The sequence below is a fragment of the Coturnix japonica genome, chromosome 2 (assembly GCF_054131305.1).
Source record: "Coturnix japonica strain WE chromosome 2, WE-NBRP24, whole genome shotgun sequence".
Classification (NCBI taxonomy): Eukaryota; Metazoa; Chordata; class Aves; order Galliformes; family Phasianidae; genus Coturnix; species Coturnix japonica.
The window spans coordinates 38,373,670-38,399,027 of NC_140664.1; the positions used below are offsets into that span (position 1 = coordinate 38,373,670).

Below are 25,358 nucleotides of genomic sequence, written 5' to 3' on the forward strand. Positions count from 1 at the left end.
TGAGATCTACCATCAAGTAACAAAGCTTTTGCTAAGCAAAGCCAAAGTCATGCATGCACTGTACTATTGTTTCAAAATAACATAATATTTGATGACATTTATTCAGCATAGGTATTTTATAGGACTATTTCAATGGTTATATTTCAGAAAAAGCAGAAAAGATAGGTTTAATATTTTTCTTTAACACTGTAACAGGCACACGTGCAAGTTTTGTTTGTCAATCATTCATCATACAGAAAGAAAAACAACAAAAAATCCACAAAAGAAAAGGAAGAAAGAATTAAAACCAGAGTTAATGACTCTAAGCCCAAAGTAAAAGCTTTGCTTTGAATTTCAGCTGTTCCTGGATCTGGCTCCAGACACAGCTCCCTTCCTACTCCATCACTCCCATTTAGGCATCTGGCTCCTCTGTACAAGATTCTCATCTGCCAGGGCACACTGGCTTCCCAGTGATCAGATTTAGGTGTTGCAAGAAAACACTGGCCTCAGCTTTTAGCTGTACCTTCTCTGGTAACTGAATTATTTCTCCCTTTGTTCCCAACCATGGGGAATATCCTGAACTTTTCAAAGGGAGGAGCATCCACCACTTGATGCTGATTGATTTAATTAATTTGAATCTAACCGTCGCTTTATCACTGTTAAAGTGATAATCAAGAAGGCACTCATCTGATAACAGTCCTAAATACAAATCAGTCATATTAAAAGTGTTTCTCTTATAATTAGACTGGATTTCTTTTTGATATTTCAGAGCTTTTAAAACGAGTAAAAAATACAGCTGTTTTCTTTAAAAATATGTATATCTCCCTTTTCAAATGCCATTTGCTAGTTCCAAATTATACAACTATATTTATTTTTGAAAATTTATTCAGGATTTTAATCTTTTAAAACTATTATTATTATTATTATTAATATGTTATTGTTATTGTCCTCCAAGTCGTAAGTCGCAAGGTATGGTAGGAAGTTTATTACGGATACATTGTGTTGACGTCAAAATTATGTCACTTCAGTCTTCAGTTAGCTCCAGGCTTTTAAATGAGAATGTCAGATTGAGATGGTGCCTAGAATGCAAGTTGTATGTATTTAAATATCTGATTCTAGGAACAGCATGTATCTTTTAGTGTATATACATTTGAATTTACAAGAGAGGTAATGTAAAAATGTTATAAACTGAAACATATATTGCTTGTGTTTTTTTCATTGCAGTCATTAAATATAAAGCATTTTGTAAAAGTTGAATCTGCTCCTTAAATAAAAGCATTTAAAATGTGATTTTTATTATGTATTTTCATAAAAATAGATTTTTCTACAGGTTTAGAAACCAAAAAATCTTCATAATGGGGGCCAAGTCTTATGTACTTTGACATAGTGGCGTTAGATGCGTGTGGCAGCAAAACGCTGAAGTACGATGTCTTGCCTGTGGCTCTCTAAGTACTTAACAGAATTACGTCATTACACATTTATATGGCATTTTCTTCAGCTTTTAAATTCTAATCTGAGGGTAGGAATACTTGTTTTTTTACCATATTAACTACTGATAGACAACAGTTTGATTAATAGTGTAGCTTGAAGTGTGAATGTTTGTGAATGTTTCTGAGCACATCCTTTAAAGTATGCATTGTGGTGTCTTTAAATACCATCTGTACGTGAACGTGTTTCTTTCTTTTCAATGGAAATTGATTAGTAGGGCCTGATAGCAGCTGTCATATAAAGGCCCGTTTCATCTCATGTCTCCAGTTTCGATCTGTGTGAATTCCTAACTCCTCAGTTCTGATTCCAGCTTCACTGCCTGTGATAAACATAGACTTGTTGGACCATGGGCTGGGCTTTGCTCCGTGATCTAAATTTCTCTAAGGTGCTTGGGAGAGCACGTTATCAAATTGAGGTCCAAATCCATCCACTGAAAGAGAAATTGTTTTGCTAGATATCCCAAGGACTGCTTAGGAGCAAAGAGTGGCTGAGAAAGTAGAACAGGTGGCAAATCCCAGTACTGACAAACACAGGATATACAAACCAAGAAGCATATAAAAATGTATGTTACTCAGACTTCTCAGCTGTAAAATCTAGGGGTGAACAGCACCACATCCTGAGTCTCCAGATGTAATTTCCAGGTTGATAATTTAATCATTTATTAAGTGGTATTTTAAAATGTATTGCAACACAATGAACGAGCAAAAGAGATGAGCACATGAGCAAAACAAAGAGGAGATCTTTGCTTTTGGAGCTGGCTTTCTCAGTATAATCTCTATTGCCAGCAGCGAATACATCCAATATATTTACATTGTATCTGTGTAAGAGGATGTTTATGGATATGACATATGCTGCTCTGCACCCTTAAAACCTGAGAACTACATTCTCTCTCAATACCATGTGCATCTCTGCTAACTTCAGAAACATGCAAGACTGAAGCAATGAACACAATATAAGAATATATAGATCCATAGACATATGGACAGACAGATGGTTTAAGACAGATTTTGTCACTTTGTCCCTAAAACTCCAGTGTGATGGTTAGCTTTCGTGTACAGTGACACTAAGGTGTCAGTCCAGGTCATTTCCCTTAACTTAGCAATATTTTGTTGATTTTCACTGAGTTTCTATTTGGAAAAGTGGAGGGGTGTGCACACATTTTGCAGAAATGTACTGAGATTAAGTAACATAAACCTTTTCAACTCTATTTTGAAAAACATTGTGAAGATATAAATTATGTTTGAACTGGACAAAGATGATGATGTGGCATATGACTGAAATATATATTTTTTAATAGATGATTCAGCCGCAGAGAGTTTTAATGGCAATGAGACCGTGGGACACAGTTCCAATGCTTCAGGGGGAACACACTGCAGGGAGATGGCAGAAACCAACAGTAATGGCAAAACAAATCTGGAGCAGGATGAGCAGCCTCTGAACCTGAGTGACAGTCCCCTCTCTGCTCAGCTGACTTCAGAATACAGACTAGATGATCACAGCAGTAATGGAAAGAACAAATACAAGACTCTCCTAATTTCTGATCTCAAGATGGAACGGGAGGCAAGAGAAAATGGAAGCAAGGTAAGATGCTTCCACATGCTCCAGATGTGAAGTGTGTAGATTAGAAAAGGAAACGCTTTGAGAGGCCAAGCCAAAGGTTATTCCCAGTTAAGCACTTATGCAATGTGTCTGATGTTTGTCACATCATTACTCAAATGCTATATACAGATTAGTATGCTCTCTTACACACATATGATGCATATGTACATTAAGTGTATGCAAGTGTATATGGGTGTACATGTATACTTATAGGCATATATAGTGTGTTCATGCTTCAACAAAAATATGTACATTTCTCCATCAGGCATGACTTTTATCAGTTCATTTATTGAGTGATATCTACATTATCAATTTGAGAGATATATATTAAAATATTTAATAAATACGCATATATATATGCATATACTGGGATACACATCTATATGTACATTTATAGATGACCATCTCATTACATGTATTATGTACCTATAGAATGAATCTGTATAAATGTTAAGTGTGTATGCCCAAACAAATTATTATGTGTTAACTCTCAGCATCTGAAAGGAACTGATTGGGTTCCTTCCTGATTGTTTGTGTTAGGCGGGTACCTAACCTGAATTAAAACTGACAAGTTTGCTTCAAGAAGCTGTAATCCCCTCAGGGCTTTTCTTTGTAGCTGCCGTTATGTGGGGAAGGAGGAGCAAGAATGGTTATATTGTGAATAAAGGCACATTCTATAGACTAGATAGATAGCTTGGTAGGTATTTATCATGAGGGAATGTCACGAGGACATATGTAGGGAGGGTGAAGAAATGGCTTTTATCATAGAAATTATCTGATGTTCTGCTCTGCTCTTATTGGCAGCAAGTACTGTTGTTTGTTGTTTTTTTTTGATAACTCCAAACTGGATTACCTCTTTTACAGCAGCAATAATAAGATGTTAGTACTGGATCCAAATACTATTAATGCTGGTCACTAGCTCTCAGTAGCACACAACAAAATTACCTGACAGCAAAGGCATACTTTGAACTCCCTTGTTTTTTTGCAGAGCTTTGAAATATGAGTGATGCAAGAAATCTCTTTTTTTAGGCATTCCATAATGGGATTGTATATGACTGGTGCCTGGAGAAGAGCAGTTATTTTCAGGAAAGTTTTAACTCCTGTCATCATTGCCTGTGGAGTAAAAATAAAAACTTGAAATGTTTATTCAAGTGTCTGGTTTTGATGGGTAAAAAAAAAAGGGGAGACAAAACAGGAGGTTGTTAGTAGTTCTCCTTCTTGATCAGTCCTGTTTAGCAAATGATGTATACCCAAAGTTTCATCACTAAATTTTCATGATACTCGTTAATCAGCCTGGAATGCATTTGTTTCTACAAATTCTAATTTATGTTCTAAATAACTCAAGTCTGGGAGTGTGTTTGCACTCCAGTGCTGGATTTATTCGGTACTTTGACTACTGCACAGTGAGTTCCAAATTGGCATATATGAATGGTATTTTCATTTGCTCCAGGGCATGTTGTTCCAATGAACCTTCTCTAAGCCAGTCACCCAAACATTGATAGACACACAGGCTCTTTTGCCTGGGGGATATTACTGCTTTTGCCGTTACTCTTGTACACAAATAAGCTTGGTGAAGGAAGGGAGAAATCTTAATGTAGAACTCATTCACAGCTTAGACGGGAATATAACCTAATATTCTTTTCTTATCAATTTTATTCAGTTTCAACTCAGGTGCAAAGAAAAAAAAGTTATCAGAAAGTGTTAAAAATCTGTCTGTAATGAGTTGAGATGACAACCAAAGACAACTCATTCTTTGTTACTTTACAAATTTTAAGAGGTCTGAATCATCCCGCACACTGATACACTCTTTCATCACTCACTGTCATCCTACCCACTCCATACTGCTAATAATATGCAAATTTACTTCTCCTTTTTGTCCTAGCAAAACTCGTGTTGATGGTTACAGTTGATTTAAATATATGATTGATTAAATATGCAGTAAAAATTATTAAATATGGAGTGAAGACTTCAGGAAGAGCGTACTCCTGGAATGAAAAAAAAGTCAGAGGTTTGTAAGTCTATTGTAGAGTAAAATTGTTTTTATGGCCACATTCTTATTTTACAGATTAATTCTATTCTTAACTTTTAAATTTTAAAGTAGTAACAGAATGGTTTTAGAAGTAACAAGAATCATCAATATGTTAGAATAAAATGGGCTATACAACAACTCAGCGTTTCATTCACATACACATTCACTTATCTAAATCATTCCTATTGTTTTACCTTGTGAGGTATCTTACATGATAAAGAGTCAGAGAATATCTTACAGGCCTTACACCTGATCAAGAAAAAAGTTACATGAGATATTAGTGATAAAAAAAAAATCTGGTTTCTTAATACAGGAAAATACATTTTAAATCATTGGGCTAGCATTGCGGGAAGTAATATGTTGTGCTTTGTCCATTTTCTACAATGGCCCATTCAGCCTCCAGAGGATGTTGCTTGCTGTAGATGGCCATATCTCTGTGAAACGCACTCTACCTGATGCACCTTTTGGATACTTAATCATAAGTTTTAGCAAACTCGAAGCTGCAGTTTCTCTGGTCAACTTGCATTCATTTGGATCTGTCTCTAGGTTTAAAGATAACTTACACTGGCATGTCAAAGCTGAATTTAGCCAGAATAAAAACCAAAAGGTTACTTGTCTTTAGTTGAAAGTTATCAACACATTATATCTCCTCCACCAAATCACAGACTTGTAATGTTATTTTTTTCTTGGAAACTAGTAGTTTTCTTAAACTATATCTAAGGTATTTGGTTGTACAGTGCTATTTTCAAGAACATTTTCTTCACATGTAATGGTAAGCTCCACCACTTGACAATGGAATTCTGATTGATAATTGTGTACGTGCTGTGGATGTATGATCACAGGAAACATTTGGAGAAAAGATGATAGTGTTTCCATCATGTTTTCCTCACATATCAGGCAGGTAATAAGCAAATGTTTAATGAAAATGCTCACTTATTTGTTGGGTTCCAATTTTCAGAATATCCACCCATTTTAGGAAGTTATATTCTTAAGCTATGTAGAAAGTTTGCTAGACAGAGGCTTCATTTGGAAAGGAGAGAGTACTGAATGTCAAAACAGGTACAGTTAATACTTTCTTAAAATCCAAGCTCATAAACAAAATAATGAGTAAAGTAAAGTAGTTTTTTTGGGAATCAAGTTTGTCTGAAAAGACTGATGCATAATTGAAGATCAGATATGAACAAATCTCAATTGAAATTTGCAAACTAGCAGAGCACGGTACTGAAAGAACACTCTAATCAGTCTATTTAGTCTTTAAAAACTAATGTTGACAACAATCCCTAAACAGTAATTACATTTCAGAGGACAGTGTAAAATTTCTTGTTGGATCCACAGTTCCAAGCAGCAAGCATGTGTGGTAACTTTTGTGTGGAAAAAGCACATTCTGTTTGACATGGAGAGTATTGGAAATTGCAGCTTAAACTTAAACTATGGTCCAAAATGCTTTCCATTCACTGATTTTTATTTTTATTGAAAGTGATCCTCCTGTAAGAACCAGATGCTCACATCAGTAGAACTTCCTATAGTCATTTAAGGTTCTACTGAAATCAGTGGAACTTTGTTTAGATACAAATATATATACATAAATCTCAACAGGACCAAATCTGTATTATGGAAAACTCATAAATTTACTCATCTTTAAATAATCTGCAGTTACAGTTCTTTGAATTTAAATAGTTAAGTGCATTTATAGATTATTTCAGATCATTATGTGTGAGAATGCTGTGTTTAGTTTGATGATGGTGGAGTCTCCATAGCAATGAGATCTTTGATTTCTGATTCTTGTGTTACTGCTTTTTCCTATAGTGTACAATGTATTTTGAAACTCACTATATAGTGTTATCTCTTCCACATCATTTATTACATGATATACAGCAAGCCCACACCTGTTAAATGACTTTCTTCCTTCTGCATTGGGTTACAGTAATATAGTGTGGGAAAACAGTTTTTTGAGCTAACCAGCTGTACTAATGTTGTGCTATATACCCTATATGGATTATAATAAATAGCTCATCCTGTGTATATTGCAAAGGACACCCCTCATACGAAAAAATTCTGTTATGCGATTTCCCAGATAGAAATGTGTGCTACTGATCACGAATCCCTAATAGATACATTTCAGTGAAGTAACAACACACACTGTGTGTCCACTTTGCCAGACACCTACTAATTGTGGACAAATGGCTAATGTTTTCTTCTTCTTCCTCTTCCTTCCTCTTCTTCCTTCTATAGAAAGAAGTCTTGTCTTTCTATAACTCCTTTAATGTTAGACTTTTCAAGGGTATGTAGGCTATTTTTTCCAACTTGATATAAAGAATTATTGTCATAGACCACAACCTGGGGTTGGGGCTGTTTGTCCCCAGCTACTGCAACTTCAAACTGGTATTGAAGTGGATGCACTCACATTGTTGCAGGCTAGTCTAGCAGGTTGTCCATTTTTAGGAAAGATCCCAGTCTAAGAAGGTTTTAACAACTGTTAAAAGAAGTTCTGAAAGCCAAAGCATATATGAGATGTGAGGAATCATTTGAACTTTCTGCATGCATTTGTATGTAAAACTTCAGTCATCTTCAGTAGGTAGTCCACTTGCAGCTTCTTGTAACATCTGTTTTGCTGAGGTTAAGCATTATTGAAGGAAGCATACAGAATCAAAGTAATCTGACCTAAAAAAACCCAACACAAATATACAGAGAAAGCTGATGTAATTGGTTGGTACACGATTCCAGCTAGTTTCCAGAAGTGCATGTGAATGTAGCCTCAGTTAGATTTAATCTCCAAAGCATAAGGTAGAGTTTCAATGTGTTTCTTACTCATTCTCTCTTTTTTTAAGGTAGTTACATCAGTATCGTATGAGTTATCATTCCTAATGTCCTGTAAATGGCATGAAGTGTGATTTTGGGTATCTGAGGCACATGGAGTCACTGTATGTTTGTTTTCAGGTCTGCCTTAAGAAACGTTCAGAATTTAAGGGATCACACAACTTTTTTTTTTTTTTTTCAAAGCAAGTGGTGTCCTCAGGAGTTACACAGGACTTTTGTACAGGTCACTATTGGTTTATTGAGTTACTTAGGGTGTAATTTATTTTAAAAAGCCATGATGAGATGTGAAACAAGTGCGCATGTACCTGAAGGGAGGGGTAAAATGAAAACTGTAAGAGTTTGTTGTGGTGAAGAATAGTGTTGAATATACTACTTACCTTTTTCCTCTTTTTCTCCCTCCCTCCTTCCCTTTAAGTCTCTGCATCCAAGTGCCCAGATTACAGATTAAAATATGGATTAGGAGTTAGTTGAGGTTTGAGAGAAAAACTTTGACAATTCATCATCTTCACAGAACATCTTGCTCATTTCTCTTGCCTAAAGTTTTATCTTACTTTGTCTGTAAGAAAAGGAAACTGGATTCCTTTTGTATTGTTTTCAGTTGTTATATTTTGTAGTCAGATAGCAGGTATTAAAGCAGTGGCATATTTTACTGACTGCTGTTTTGTTAACATGTCTTAAAAGTCTGCATACCAGGTGTTTGATGTCTTTGTTTTATGGATTAAGTATCAAGTCCATGGAAGACTCAGGGAAATTCTGTTTTCTATTGTAATTACTACACTATGAGGAGGGAAACAAAGTCTGATGATAGATGAGGGTAAGACTTTTTACAACACTTGGTGCTATAACAGATTTTGAGCAGACAACAACAAAAGAGCAGGACAGAATGCAAACCCATCATGATACACATCCTGTGAAGCAGCAAGACATCAGCCCATATTAGCCTGTACCACTACAAGGTTACAGCCTGCTTTCACCATTCTAGACATAGCACCAATAAAAGGGTGGTAACTTCTTCCAGCCGTGACTTAATTCTTATCTGATTGATTATTGCTTTTCTTGGGAAGTAGTTTGTACTGAAACTCAAACAAAGAAATGAAAACAGAAGTGAACTGAATGTGAAATCCACCCTTCCTGCCATTGTGTATAGGTGGTGCAAGGCTACAATATCATTTGGCTTGCATCTTTTGTATGCGAAGGCAGGCAAAAATATTTTGCTGAACAATGCAACTTGGTTCTTTCTCTTGTATTGTTAGGTTTGTGCAAATGTAGCAGACACCAGTGTTTTCTACAGCTGCTTTGGAGATGCACTTCAATAGAAAGAGAGATTCCCTTTCAAACGTACATGGAGAACAAAAATTGAATGCAAAAAGTTTTATGGTCTCCTCCTTTTTTCCTACTGCCACATTTATGCAAGAATAAGACAGAGCAACATGTTTTCTTTTTCTCTATCAATTCCTACTTCATACATAGGGTTTATGTAGGTTGATCTCATTGTAAAGACATAGACCTTTACATTTTGTTTTAGAAGTTACTTTATTTATTGTTAGGAGAAAGCTGCAAGGAAGAAGTTGTTCTTTTTCTTTTTCTCTCTTTTTTCCCCTCTGCTCTTTGATAGGGTAATGGTTACATGCCACTGAGAAGCTTTCTAGCGATGAAAATTTGATATTATGTTAAGGATCCCGTTCCTTAACAAATAAGTTAAGTTTATAAGATGTTGTCTTTTTCAGACTTGAATCTTCTGAGTTTGGAGTTTCATAATGAATTGCAAAGAGAACAATGTTATAATGAGAAACAACTACAGGTGCATACAAAAATTAGTGCATTATTTGTCAGGAAATATGAATACTCTTGGATCCTCTAGCAGTCACATTCATCAAAGCCCTTTGTTTGTGGTAACATCAGTTCCATGTCTAATTCCTCCTACTGGAAATACATTTAGTAGCTGGTTTTCACATTCCGTGAAAACCCTTGAAAATGAAATTGGTTCCCTGCAGGGAATTCATTACAGTGATGCAAATCCAGAACAGTTAAGCTGAAGTTGATGATGTTACTTCAGATTTACATATTAGTAACAGAGAATAAAATCTGGCTCTGTATGCATATGAAATCAGAGCTAGTGTATAACTGGCATGGAAGAAAATATTTTTTAATGTCATCTTTTATAAATTTTCACAGATTTTTTTTTTTTTAAAGAAACAAATGCACACTGGTCAAGTAGCAGACAGTTGTGCTGTTGATTCCAGATTGCATGTGTGTTACTCATAGATCCAGCTGTCTGTCTTCATTCACACCCACCTTTGGAGCCACTGGTCCCTCGTACTGGAACAGAAGCAATCGTGCCTGGAAGGGAAGCAGGATTTTGTCCACCTTGTTTCTAGTGACTGGACATCTGTTCAGTCGAGTGAAAAAGCTATCAAGGGCAGCAGCAATCAATGAGGTAAGGTGTATGAAATTGCTATGTTTGTCCCTATGTACAACCAAGAACTTTATGTAACTCAATAGCCTGGGAAACAACTGTCTGTATCTACAGGATATCTTATCTTTTATCTGTCTGTATCTTTCAGGAAGATTCCTGTTGACTTCAGCCTGAGTTTGTTCATGACAGATACCTTTGGGACTGGGTCTTGTAACAGTGAATGATACCTTTAGTCCCTAACCCTTGCTTTTGTGAGCGTGCTTTTTTTCGTTAGGAAGGAAATTGAATTTATGTTGAAGTCCTACTGGGTCAAATGTTCACAGCAGCTTTTTCTTCTCCTTCCATTATCACAGCTCCTCTACCAACTAGAGAAAAATAGAGGGCAAATCTTCCTCTTGGAAGATTAAATACTATTTGGTGGGAAATTGAGTAAGACATAATGGGGCAGCGATAATTGCTACTCGCTGCAACTGCATTTAGTCTTAATATTATTTACAGCTGATGAACTGTCATTTTTTTATTTTTCAGATGACAGAGGTTGAAGAGCTAATCCTTGAAACGGGTCTGTGATGAATGGCTTGATAATTGGCCACATTCTACACATGATATTCCTCCAAAGCTATATTGTTATTTAAGAAATTGATAATCCTGATACTCCATCCTATTATTTTTTTTCATACAATATTGAATTATTTTCTATACACCAGCTCTGCTGCTCAGGAAAGAAGTTGAAGGGCTTTTTTTTTTTCCCTTCCCCACCTCCCCCCCCCCCCCTTTTTTTTCCCACTTTTATTTAATGACTTTTATACAAATGTGTTGCTGAGGTTTTAAAATAAATATATTTTTATTAGTTCTTACAGACATCTCCCTTTCTAATCTTTTTTTTTGTTTGTTTGTTTGTTGTTGTTGAATGAATGTCAGTAGGCAAATGTCTTGTGCATGTCTGACACACCTGCAAACATACTGTGCTTTTCTATGTTTTATGTTTTCCCTCTACAGCTAAGAATAATCAGGCACAATAGAACACAGAATATTTATTTCAGATCCTTACTAATTCAGGTAACCAGATTTTCAAGGTGATATGAGGGAAGTAAATAGGTTAATTTTTAGGATAGGAAGGAAGGAGGGACAAGTAAAATTCATCTTTAAAACTATTTAATTACTCTGCTTTCTTTTATATTTATCTTTGCTGCTTGTCTTTTAACCTTCTTTTTCTGCTTTGGCTTTTTCTTCCTTAATTATCTTCTTTTCTACTGTATTTGCTTCCAAAGACTCCTTGGAAGACCTAGCTGATTTTTTGTTGTTGTTTTTTACAAATAAAATAATAGATGTAGATAATAATATCAATTACCAGGAAAGGGCATTGCAAGGAGTCACCTAAGTTACTGTGTACCTTTCTCTTGAAATGGCAACTTAAGTCATAGAGTGGGGTCCAGGACAGTGCAGCTCACCAAAAACCAAAATTTTCATAAAGTTCTGGTTAATAACCTTCGGCCTTATAAGAAGCAACAATTGTGCAGCTGAATTGTGACACAGGAAAAATGTGAGGTGTACTGGAGATATCACTGATGCCTCAGTCTCTGCAGTAACAAATAATTTGCCAGATGAATTACCCAAATGGTCCCTTTCATTCTCTACAGAAGAGGGAAACAAAACCAACAACCTCCAGTAGTCCCTAACAGTTTGCCTCAAGTTTTGTTTGCCCTATGTTTCATTAAAAGATAGTGCCTTATACTTCAGCTCTAACAGTGACCAGTTTTGTGTGCTTCAAAGACACACAGAAAAATGCAGTATCTAAATTCATTATTGTGACAGGGAGAGAATTGTAATGTAGGTAAGCAGTAGGAGCTGTTAAACATGTGGTATGTTAATTAAACATAATCAAAAGTCATAGATCAAATAATCTTTCAAAACCCATGGTAACAAATAAACCACTGGTTGTTAGGAACATTACAGAACAGTGTTCTTGTGCAAGCAGAGAAAAAACCTGGGAATTGGCTTTGAGTATAGTGTAAACAAAAGTTTATTCTTCATTGGGTACTGATGACAAAGTACAGAAGTGTGAAGTATGAAAGTATGCTGCCAAAGGTCGGGGTCTATAACTTGTGTTGAGTTTTCATTCCAGTCATAGAAGTGTTATGCAGCTAACAAGAAACAATATACATCCACAGTATTTTTACTAACCTGCTGCTTCTTGGAGCTCACAGGACTTCTGTATATTTCAGCTGTTGCTTGGATTTTGGCATAGTACAAATATTTCCCCTACAGATGTTCTGTTCAGCTGTATTGGTCCCATACTATCATTCTCAGCATCTCTTTCCATCTATGCAGTTTGTTTTCTTAATTATTCCCATCCCAATGTTGCCATGAGTTATTCCTTTAATCTGATGGATAGCAATACATGCTGTTCTCTTCCTATTTACACATACGTTCACAGAAGCATATATACATTTTGATACATGAGTGAATATATTTATTTACATATTTTTGCTGTTGTCTGATGAGAACAGTCCTATTCAGTGGCCATGATGGGAAGTTGAAGGCATCATATGGATGAATCAAGGGCATACGAATACTTCACGTCTCTTGTTGTTGAGGCATCTGCAACACCACACAAACCTTTGTGTAAAGGTGCTCCAGTAGACAAGAATATGTGATGGTCTTTCATGAGCATTTTAATTAAAATATGAATTTTATCTTGTATGTTGCTTCTGACTCCATTATATATTTGGTACTTGGGTAGAGCTCATGATGTCGTGTATTTCCTCTGCTTCTATTTCTCATGGCCTTTGGGAATTGCCTTACATGATCAGGAAGAGCCTTTGCAAAACTATTCAGAATTTCTACCTTGTACCCGCTGCACTTGAGTTCCTGGGCTGGATAAGAAAATACACAAGAAAAGCGAGGAAAGGTGAGTTGATTTCCTTAGTGGTTAGCATGAATGGCCCCAGTATGGCATGTCCTCAGTCCTCAGTCCTCAGCCTTATACTATGAATTCCATACCAGCCCTCAAAAAGATATATGGATATTCTTTGGGCCTTTTGTACTGAACAAGTGATATTTAATTTTTTGCCCCCTCCCTTCCCAAATGCATGTGTCTTTGTACCCTTTGTACAGTTAGTCACAAACTCTTAACAAATATTTTACAGATAGACCCCCGTGGGACCGAACATCTGTCAAAAGTTGTACTGAAAAATTAAAATAAAGGTTTTAAACATCCTGTTTCCCTCAGCGTGTTTGCTTAGAGGGAATAGCCAATTTTAATGGAGAAGAAGAATCTGGGGCATGTATGACACTCTACACTTTTTTGGCTCAGCCAAGAAATGGAGAAACATAGTAACAAGATGCCAATATCTTATGGAATATGCTTCTTCCATCAATTATGACTTTCTTACAAAGTTTGTGCTTCTGTGTGATTCATTGGATGCTTTTTAAAACCTACCTCTATACATAATAGAACAATTAAATATCCGCTCTGCCTTCAGGAAGTACATACACATTTACGTAATATTGAAAAAAAGCTACTGGAAACTGTAGTAGGTTGGAACATGTGATATAACACCAAGAAGCTGAAAAACTTGCAAGACAAGGAGAGAATTGTGTTAATAGAAATAAAGCAAAATGGCAGCTTCTCCACAGATATTCTCACTGGTTCTTATCAATTAATAGATTATATTGTATCTAAGAAGACAAAGTTTCTAAAACATTCAGTGGCTGAAACTTACTTTTTTTTAAAAACAGGCTGGAACTGAGATAAGCTATTTTCAGAATGACTGTAAGCAACCATTCCTATGAAAGTAGGTAACCATTACATAAAACTGTTCTATGTAAGATAGTAGATCTTATCATATACGTTTGTTCTACTTAATGTGCAATTTATTTGGAATGATTGGCTTATAGAAAAGAGTGAAAAATATTTCCTTATGTTCAGATATTACTTGATGGTGTTCTGCAGTGCAGATATTCTCTTCTGGGCTTAAAATCCACGAGTCTGTAGAAGTATCGCAGAATCATAGGGGTTGTTGGGACCCTCTAGAGAGCATCAAATCCAACTCCTGTACTAAAGCAGGTTACCTGCAGTAGGTTGCACAGGAAGGTGTCCAGTCAGGTCTTGAAAATCTCTGGAGGAGATTTGGGCAGCCTATTCCAATGCTCCACCTTGAATGCTTAAAGGGCCAAAATGGCTTTTAGCTTCTTAAATTGCTAGTTCCCTGGCATAAACTTATGAAAAACCTGGCCTAGGTGTCTAGAACTTGCAGTCCTTAGTAGATCTTAAGCCCTGCATACATATATGGCTTGGTGTATAAAACTCTGGATGGGCTATTTATTTTTACAGCAGTAACCATGCCAATTGAAGATCATTCTCACCAGTATAACAGGTAAGTAGTTCTTAAGAATACCTCTAAAATGTGTTGGAAGTGTTAAGATTCCTTATTTTTCTCTCTTTCTTTTATCCTGTATAAAATTGGCAGGCGGTATGCTGCTTTGATTTTACTCTTTTCCTGTTAGATTTTTTTTTTAAACCACATTTGATGCTAACTTTCTAATAACTTATTCTAGTGTCTAAATTTTCTGTAATTATGTCTAAGTCTATGTGTCTCAAATAACAAATTTGAAAAATGAATTTAGGCTTTATGAATCTACCATTCACTTTGAGGCACTTGCTATCTTTACTTCAGCTGTTTTGCCTGTAAGAGATAGGCAATGTCAGTAGAATTCTCATGAACCTTTTGTAGTCATTTCCTACTGAAGAATTCCTTGGCCTTTATACAATGCTGCTGTGTATAATTCATACTGTTACTTTAACTTTTAGGATACACTTTTTCTAGTAGGATAATTCTGTGCAGGAATTTCTTTCTGCAGCAGGAATGAGAAATCTATATAGATTTCTATATAGATATAGAAGATATTTTAATTGCTAGGGTTTCCTATATCTTAATTCTTTGTATTTATTTAGCACGTATGTGATTCTTGAAGCACTAGTAAGAATAAATCAGCTCCTGTAAGGTAAGCATATTCCACCATTGTCTATTGATTAGAAAAACAGGCATGAACATACCTCTGTAAAGTCAAACAATCTGTAGGAAAGCTGGCATAGAGATTTACTTTTCGTTTGCAATCCCTGATCTCCAGACATTGTTATTCAGTTTCAGTAGAATTACAGTCAACTTCAATTGAATAATGGTTGGAAAGGTTCCTCTGGATTTGTTAGCATAGGCAGAATTAATTTTTTAAGTTTAATTTCTTCTTCCATGAACAAGAAGAAAAATTTCACTGATTCCTTGGGCAAATGTATTCAGCCCTCATCATGAAAACATACGTATGTTTACACAGGAGGATGACATTGTTGACATTTACGTGAATAAATCTTGCCTTAAAATTAGAGGTTTCCATTAAAAGTAATCATATAAGTTCCCTGTATGCTGTATTTACGTAATACAGAAGTTAGAACCTGTGTGAGTTTGTCCTTCTTTTAGATGGTAGAATGGGATTCAGTTGCATACACATGGGCATTTGGAACCTTTGAAGGGATTTTTGGCTGATCTGTGCCCAGTATACACTTTTGTGGAAGGATGTGTGCATCCAACTGGCACTGTGGCATTTCCCAGCATCCTAAAGTGCTTTTATTCTGTTCTAAAACAGAAATGGGGCTCTGAGGCCTTTGATGTATGCATCTGATTCCCTTTAAGACTGTCCTGCAGGGCCATACAGGCTTTCCTCTTGACAGCAGTGTGAGTTCAGAGTACTTTGGTACAAGCTGCAGTTAATTCTCCGGCCTTAAAGAGCTGGACAGCGTACAGCTATTATTTTGCTGATTGCACCATTGATAAATCTAAGTAATTACTTGAGTAAGTAACCAAAACTGAGAGAACTGCACAATAGTGAGAGCCTAGGAGTGTCAGAATGATTGTCTGAAACTGTATGGCAGTGTGATTAGACAAGCAACTTATTAAAAAAAAAAAAAAAAAAAAAGGCAAAATGAATATAACAGTTAAAATCACTGAAGCACTGTGCTTAAAATCTTTTTTTTTTTTTTTTCCTATGTGTAAAGTAGGAGTGTGCATGTACGTGTGTGTACCTGTCTAGCAAGTTGTTTGTCTTCCTCCTTAAATATTACAATATTACTTCTTACAACACATTTCTTGGTTTATGGTATATGTAACTTGCTTGGCTGAATGCTCTCCAGGTTGCTAAATTTATTTCCTCCTTAATAGGCTTACTTTTCTTGTTTTTCTGTCAACTGCTTTGACAGTGTGCCTTTGTGCACATTTTTAAATTAAAAATTATTTTTCCAGCAGACTATATATTAAATTTATGTATTTCAGCCACTACAGGCACATAACTAATGTTGACACCAACAGATTTGTGCAGTAGTAAACACACATCATTTATTGGTTTTACAGGCAATGTATGTACCATTTGCTCTTCTTAGGAAGGTGTGAACTGAAACAAGTAACTTAGAAAACATGAAAATTTCCAAAAATTAAGAACTTTTTACTTTAAGTACCAAGGAATGTGGAGCACTGAGGATAATAAACCTCTGCTAGTTCTTCATCATTCCTGCAAATCAGAGGCTGTGTGCGCATTAACCTCCTTCTTCTTTCCTTCTTATTTGACATTGCATTGTCGGGACATAAAACTTCCATGGACATGCAGCCACTTTATTCCTTCAGTTCCTCTGACCATCCTCTATATGTGGCATAAGTTACCTTTTATGTTATTGTCTCTTGTTTCCTGTGTTGTAGGGACCTTTTCCTCAATCTGTTTAACAGGTTAATCCAAATCCATTATGCTGCATAATTACTTATTGAGAGAATTCAGCTTGCAAAGTGGATCCACTCTGTATGGCAGTCTTCTGTTCATACAGAATTATCCTAACAGATGATCTCATGAATTTCAATCTCTCTTCTTATGTTTGTGCCAGAAGCAGAAGCTTCCTTTTGCTTCTGGAAAAATACATGAAGGTAAAACCCAACAGAGGAGTAAGAAAAGCTGCCCATTCAAAACCAGCTCACAGACCAGCTCACAGCCCAAGTCTTACATTATCACTGCCTCAGTTCAGTGACCTTGTCTTGTCATTGTTCTTTTCAGCAAAAAAATATTCAGAAAGATAATTTATTGACTACAACAAGTAGTGAGAATAACAAGAATAGAAGAGATACCCTACCTTGTCTTGGAAGAATACATTTAATGTCATTACTCTACCTTTGAAAAATTTATGAAAAGGAGACAAAATTCTCAACATGCAGAGAAACTAATGTACTATCATGGAGACTTTAATTTAGGAAATAGCATGAAAAATGCAATTAACAGAATTTTCACAGAGAAGACTTGCTACAGAGTTTGTTGTAATTGAGCAAAATTAGATGCAATAGTATTTTCACAAGTTACTTTTGAAGAGGCTATTCCAAAAGTTTTTTTCTAAGTAGAGACTAAGGAAGAGAATGATCCTACATGTAGCATTTAAAAGAAGGACTGGCAGAAAGGCACTGAAGGGAAACATTTCTGCAAACAGAACATCAGTACTTAGAATGGATCTGAGCGCCAGCATTATCTGAGACCAGCAAGAAGAAGTCTCCTGCCAGATGGAAGGCAAATGTAGAGCTGGGAGTGGCACAAGAGCAGTCAGTGTTCTCTCTGATGTGAGCCCAGACTTGCAACCAGTAGGGCAGGTTTGGTGGTTTTAGAAAGTCCCACCAAAAGCCCCAGAGACATTCTAGGAGATGGTACAGTGTGGATGCATCACGTGGCATGCCAGAGCAGTACATGGGGTACCTGGGGCTGGGGCTCAGGCCTGAGCTTCACTGGGGCTGTTGGGCAGAGATGGAGGGATGGTGATCCCAGGAAAGATGATGAGAACAAATAAATCTTGATGGTTCTGGCTAGGATAGGAGTTCACAACAGAAAACAGTGGAGAGTTTTAAGTGACAGTGGTTAAAAAAACCCAAAATTTTAACTTCAGTGTCTGCTCCTATCTCATCCTGGACAGCTTGCATTAATTCTGCAAGAGCAAATTTCCATGAGACGTATTGAGGCTACCACCAGCTGTCTTGCACCACAAAGCTGTTTACCTCTGTACTTGGTGGAAAAGTCAGAATCCAAGATGCAGGAAAGCAGAAAGAAGGCTTTTAATTTCAAAAATAATTCGGGCTCACCAATCCCACCCTAAACAAAACAAAATAAGACTTGTTTTTATCTTTAATTAGTTAATTAAGACCATTGCAGTTTTCAGTGACCAGACCAAGTGCAGCACTGACCAAGGCAAAACACTTTCTGGTGTGCAAAGTTAAGGTATAAAGACTGCTTCCAGTTCTAAGTATTTAAAACCTGTATGAGCTCTATAAAAAAATAAGACAGCAAAGTCTTAGTTTTGAGCATATGATCCCATAGTCAGTAGTGGGTCTTCAGAAGCACACTGAATCAATGATTTGCCTGTGGGCATTAGGACTAGCTGATGCTGAGCTTTTTTTAGGATCAAAAATAATTAACAATGAAAAAAGGTACTATTGATACCTTATTCAAGGAGTGGCACATAAGTTGATCTATTTGTAAAAAATAGAAAAGTGAAGCTAAATAGGCCTCATGCTTACTTCAAAGCTTTTTCTAAACCAGTTTCTAAAATACTGACCGTAGAAGCAGTGAATGTAGACCATAAAGGAAAATCATAACTTGTATTGGTCCATCTTGAAAGAGAGACTTTTAGCTCCAACACTTTGCTTGTGTTTACAGTTGTGTGCAATGATGCTATATTTTCTTCTTAATTTTCACAAGGCAAGAATTAAGGATTACTTGTTTATTTAAGATATTAACACGAACACATTAGAAAGAATTTTGTGAGTACTGGCAGGACAAATATTTCCTTGTGGTTAGTTTTCAGCGAGAGTCCCTTTGGAGTGAGTGATGGATCAGAACAGAAGGTTCTCTGTGTTTTTGAAGTCTTGCAATTGGATTATTTTACTCCATATTTTTCAAAGGTGAGAGAAGACCTGGTAGGCTCTAGGCATAACTTTTGGTATTCCACTTTTGAGAAAGCATCAAAAACATGGGTTAGTGTAGAAATAGCTTCCTTCTTCCCTCTGGAGATTGTCTCAAGGATTTATTGCAGGGAATTCTTTTGCATAACAAGCAGCCTGAGATAGTAATATGTGGTGGTCTGGTAAGCAGAGTTCTAAGTTCTCCAGTTTTCTCACACTGACAGTGCCGCTGAGTAGTTTCTGTGTCTTCACTAACTTCTGAAAGGCTGAAAAGTAAATGTCAGAAACTTTAGCTTTCAAGTCCTAAACTTGGTTTTCAGGTTTTAAAGAAAGCTTAGGTTGTTCAAAAAGTCATGCGGAGCTTTGATTGAGCGTATCATGCAGAATTTATTAACAATTAAAAACTACCAGATGGTCCATTTGTCACACAGCGTTTTTGGAGCAGAGCATTGGAAGCAGTGTATGAAAGTGGAAGTGGCTGTGAGGCAATAGAATGTCATGGACTGAAATGGAAAAGGCATGCTGGTGGAGATGTGGGGGTTTAAGTCAATAGGCTGTCATGTTCTTTCAGTTCTACTTACTGAAGAGAAATCTGTTTAATCTAATAATCTAATATATTGGGTATTTCTGCAAAGAAATTGCTGAGTGGTTATTAAAGCTATGCCTTTACAGGACTCATTGAGATTGTCTATGACTTCCAGAACAACTACAGAATCCCTGTACTTTGTTGCTTATGGCACTGTTGAAAGAGCTTACTGCATATAAAAAATCAATAGCTTGAAGACATATTGTTGCACTCATTTGAAAATAGCACAGCAGTTGCAAAATTTCTTGACAAGACTGCAGAAGTCATATTTATGGGAGAAAACCAATTTCTGTATACTTTTATTGCCTGTGTGATGTTACTTTAACACTGGAAAACAAAGCTAATAGTGCCCTATGCCACGTGTGAACAGATCCTTTTATTGGTATTGCAGGCTCAAGGTCTGCCTTACAAACAAATAAACTGCTATTTTATAAATTCTAGCACTGCAAAGCTTGAAGGTGCAGATACCTTTAGAAACTGCAGAGGGACATATATGTTTTAGGAATTCTATTTGAGGACCATTTTCTGAGTAATAATATACTCATTTGTAATTTGGAAGATCTGATTGCAATCCATGAGCTACAAAATAAACACACTGCAACATTTCTAGAACCTCTACGAATTCCTTCCAGTGAGCTGAACTGCAGATTTGTTGTGGACTCAGACATTTAGAGACTCTTTGCTTCCAGTGTCCAGTGCCCATTTAGATAAAAAGCTGAGACACATTCTAGTTGTCCGCCAGGGGGATCTTGAAAAAATAAATGAAAAAATAATAATTAAAAAATCAAATAAGAAGAGCAGATGAAATTGTTTTATGTTTTATGTAGTTCTCTTTAAATCCATGCAATTGAGGTAGTACCATTACCCTTAGCCTGTTGGGTTAGTCAATCATAACGAAGCAGTAAAGGTCTCTGGGTGAAAACTTGATGTTCTCTTGGTCTGTGGATCATAGAATCATAAAACTGCTTGGGTTGGAAGGGAAATTAAAACCCTCCTAGTCCCAGCCTCCTGCCATGTGCAGGGCTGCCCCCCAGCAGCTCAGCTGCCCAGGACCCCATCCAGCCTGGCCTGGACAGCCTCCAGGGATGGGGCACCACAGCTTCTCTGGGCAGCTGCACCAGTGCCTCACTGAGTGAAGAATTTCCCTGTCATCTTATCTAAATTTCCCCTCTTTTTTTAAAAGCCATCCCCCTTTGTCTTTTCACTACCAGACTATGTAAAATGTTGGACTCCCTTCTGCTCCCCTCAAGTACCACAATGAGGTCTTCCCAGAACCTTCTCTTCTCCAGGCTGAACAATCAAAGCTCCCTCAACCTATCTTCATAGAAGAAGAACTCCAATCCTCTGATCATCTTCAGGACCTTGTCTGGACCTGCTCCACCATCCTTATTGCCTGGCCTCAATCCTGAAAGACAAACCAGCTTTGACTGTTCAGCTGCTTTTTTCTCACAGCACTTCCTTTAGAGGGCTATGGTAAAGGCTTTATTTGTCCTTCTCCACGCAAGGAGAAGGAAACTACAAACTACTCACATGGATTAATCTAAAGGTTTATTTGCAGCTGATAAGTAGGGAGCTAAGCAGTAAATCTATTCCATCTACTTCAGCCACAGACATCTCAGATGTTCTCCTGCCTGAGAGACTAGCACAAACCTAAAACACCGCCCACCAGCTCAGAAGCACTCTTTTCCTCTATCTCTTCTTGATTGATCTCAAGTTCTTAATTTCTCCACCTGGCCCTCAAGCAATAATTAAGGCAATTAGCCTCTGCCTTCTAGGGATGGTTGTTAACCCAAACCAGCTGACTCATCTCCAGAGACAAGTTCAGTGAAGAAAAAGGTTGCTGCTTTAAATAGATATATGCAGAAAAGGGAAAGGAAAAACAAGATAGGCTTTCTTTCTGGTATCTTCATACTTATCTGTAGTTGGTATCCTTTTCTGTTGCGTATGCAACATATTGCCATAATACCCTTGCTTTGTTCCCAGCATTCACCCAAAACAATGGATAGTAAAGAAATCACCTAATTACCGAGATGAGGTGTGAATGGCCGCTCAGTACTAAATAGATATGAGGTTGTATGCAAGTCATCAATCAGTTGGTTTTGGTAGTTGGTTTTTCACTGTTTAGTTGGGGTTTTTTCTTTTGTGAGTCTGTCTCTCAGTGTTACCATTAATGTCTTTTTTTCCTCCAGTCTGTACTTCCCAATATATATGTGGTCAGGCAGGCTCACATGATCAGTAGTGATAGATTAATAGGAGAGTCTCCTCTCACTCATCCTGGCATGTGACCCTAGTGACTGAGCAACACAATGTGAAGGAGGGAGAGCCTCAATTTGTCTCAAGCAATTGAGATAGTTGAGTTAGATTTCCCTCCTACGCTGCTTCTACCAGTTGTGTCTTAATCTCCTTCTCAAAGATTTGTATTGCTCAGACTGAAAAGGAGGAAGGTGAGGGAACATCTGAAGTGCCGTTGCGTAGGAATAAAGTAGGAAGGAGAAATCAGTAGAGGAGAGCTTACAATAGATTTGGAAAAAGCACACCAAGAAAGATCCTTTTTATACCACTGTTAAAGCATTTCCCTCTCTTGTCCTAATCACCAGTTTCAGTCCCTCATTATTTCATGCTTCTGCTCTGTGTCTATTCTTTCTCATATTAGTAAGGATAAAAATAAAATTTGGAAGTGCTGCTCTTCCTTCTACCCTGGAAAATACAGGTCTGCAGCTCAGCATCTAGCCATGTGTTGAACACATCCAGCTGCTGTACAGTCTTAGGCAAACTTCATAGGGAGTTGCTGAGTTCCTGAACCTCAAAAAGCACTCTTTTGCCAAAATCCTAGCAAGAAAAGGGCAGAGGCATCTTTCATTTCTTTCATTCTACCTAGTGAAAACAAATGCTCCTGTCCTTTGCTCCTGCTCTGGTGGTACGCAAGCCCTGCAGCGATGACCTATTATTTTCCCTACATCTGTCTCTGCTGCTACTTTCTAGAAATTTCTTTTGAAACTGCGTGTGTGCCCCTTGCATAGCTTCCATCTTCAGCTTTTTCTGTGATACTTGGGGACCTGGGAGACATAATAGCAGAACGAAAGTGAATATAAAAATAAATCTCCATCCCCTGTACTACTGATATGATCTGAACTCTTGTGGATGTGTTTGCTCCTTAGGAACTTTCCTCTGCAGATTGCAGCTTGGGTATATACAAACTTTTTCAATGGTGGAACAGGAGACATTATAGGAAAGAGCAAGAGAAAGAAAAAGGTGGAGCAAAGGTGCAGATACACAGTCCTTGTGTTATGTGTGGGTGTAGTCCTAGCAAGAGCTTCACTCTAGCTGACAGTCTTAGCCTCAAGTGGCATTATTCACAAATAAACACAATTTCCCAGTGTAGATTCTACAGGACTTGAGAAAATATCCTTAAGTTTCACGTTAGTAATTCTTCTTAAATTTGACTACATTGTAGGTTTCAACTCTGAGTGAGAAGAAATTAATAGCTCAATCTTTTTAGAAAATGGTTTGTAGCTTTTAGCAGCCAGTTGTTGAACAATTGATCGAAGAATGATGGCTGTTTACTGATAGTCAGAAATGCTCGCTCTCTGGCTGTGATGTGAAACTTAGTGGCCATTAAAGAGTATTTCAAATGGAAAATATTCTCTAATTCACACATAAGTTGTTGATATTTCTTTAAAATATACGTATATCGTGACAAATGAAGGGTAGAAACTGCAGAGATCCTTTTCAGAAGGTCAGTATTTCATCAAAAAGTAGAAACAGTGATTTTCTACTTAAAGTTTTTGATTGACAAAAGCACAAGAATGATATGGGGCTGTCCCTGACTTCAAAGATGAGTTGATAGCACCTGCAGAAGCTTATGATGGAGCTTTCCTATGTGGCAGCCTGTTTCCCAACTTCACAGAAACTGTGAGATGCTTTTAAAAATCCAAAATAGCAGTGTATAATGCCAAAAATAATTTTGACTCTTGAATCTGTCACAATTTAGCATTGGCTTTTAAGCAAATGTTATTGCTTTATTTATTGGTTGATTAATTAATTTTTGCTGAAAAACACAGCAGCCACATTGTAAGATATGACTAGTTATTGCAGGTTATTCAACTAGTTTTGTTTTGTTTTGTTTTGTTTTTTTACTATTTGGTTGGAAATACGTTCCTTCCAACATCCATAACAGGAGTTCTAGATGTCATTAAGAATACAGGTTTATAAAATAAGAGCAGTGAGAAGCAGGCAAATCTCCTGATCTGTTAAATCAGCTCTGCTTTTGTCTTCTTGACAAGAGTGGGCTAAGAACAATTGGACACACTTCTCATTATTAAAGAATTCTGTTCCTCCAGAATGCCTGGGTAAGCACCTTTTTGCCAAGCAGGATCCTATTTGTGGGTGTTAAGCCAAGTAGGAAGAGACTGCTTATGGATCAATTAGAAAAATACTCCTTTGCCTATTACCTCTCAATACACTTTGTTATTTTACTTGTCTGAGAATTCTCAGTTGCCTCTCTAGTTTTATTATCTTCTTAGTTTTTGAGGTTGTTTCTCCTGGAGTAGAGGGATACATTTTGATAATGTTTATCAATACCAATTGAAATAGGATAGACTGTATGTTGTCTAAATCAAGTAACTGTACAGAGTAAAGTCTGTGATTCAGAGTCTTTGGATAATTGAAAGATAAAAATAGATTTCATCCTCTATCCACCCAGACGTATCCTGCTGGAATGAAACTATTTGGATAATTAACAGTTTACAATGCTTGTTGGTAGTAAATATACTTTTGGTGAAAGAATTGTTGGAGCAAACAGGTAAGATGATATAAACTGGCTAATTACTGAGAAAGAGCAAATAGATCTTAGGAACAGCTGGTATTCTTTTGGTGACTACTGTAAAAACAGTGAGTCTGAAGAGACCATATCAAAGGTAGATCTAGGAGGAAAAAAATCTATTCATTAGTCCTATTGTAAATAAATGAACAGTTGGTTTGTGGAACTGACACTGTTAAGACTCAACAAACAAATAGATCTTTTAATATTTTGGTGAAATACAAGTTTTGTGTAAAAATATCTTATGCAATGTACTCCAAAATATTCACGTTAAATAACAGTGTTACAGATTCAGACCTGTAAACCCTAGATTTCTTCTATTCTTTTTTCCATTAAAACGCTGCTATCCTCATGCTCCAAACAGCAGAATTATGTATGATGATGCTGTTCCATGATCAAGGGTGAAGTTTTATGTAAAAGCTGGAAAAGACAATTGTAGTATAACGAGGAGTAAAATAGTGAGTCAGATACAAGTATATGAGTAACATGAGCAAATATATGATAACATGAAAATGGGGTTAACTGGATCTTGAAATAAGTGTGAGATACTGGAATTTTGTTTGAGACTTCAATGTCTTTTCTATAATAAGAAAAGAAATGATGGGTAGTAAAGTTTCACATACATGATAATATAAAGGTTTAAAGGGAAT

At 36.7% G+C, this 25,358-nt stretch overlaps 1 protein-coding gene across 9 annotated transcripts in view; it reads left to right on the forward strand.

Moving 5' to 3' along the window:
* NOL4 (nucleolar protein 4) overlaps nucleotides 1–25,358 on the forward strand; it is a 180,076-nt gene that overhangs the window by 102,558 nt on the left and 52,160 nt on the right. For 8 of the 9 annotated variants that reach the window (XM_015855552.3, XM_032442699.2, XM_015855553.3 and 5 more), the window contains one exon: nucleotides 2,765–3,048. In XM_015855552.3, coding sequence (XP_015711038.2) covers nucleotides 2,765–3,048 — 284 coding nt within the window. Of the gene's footprint in view, nucleotides 1–2,764; nucleotides 3,049–4,095; nucleotides 6,022–25,358 lie in introns of those variants that run through there. The other variant, XM_085537456.1, reaches the window with a different exon arrangement.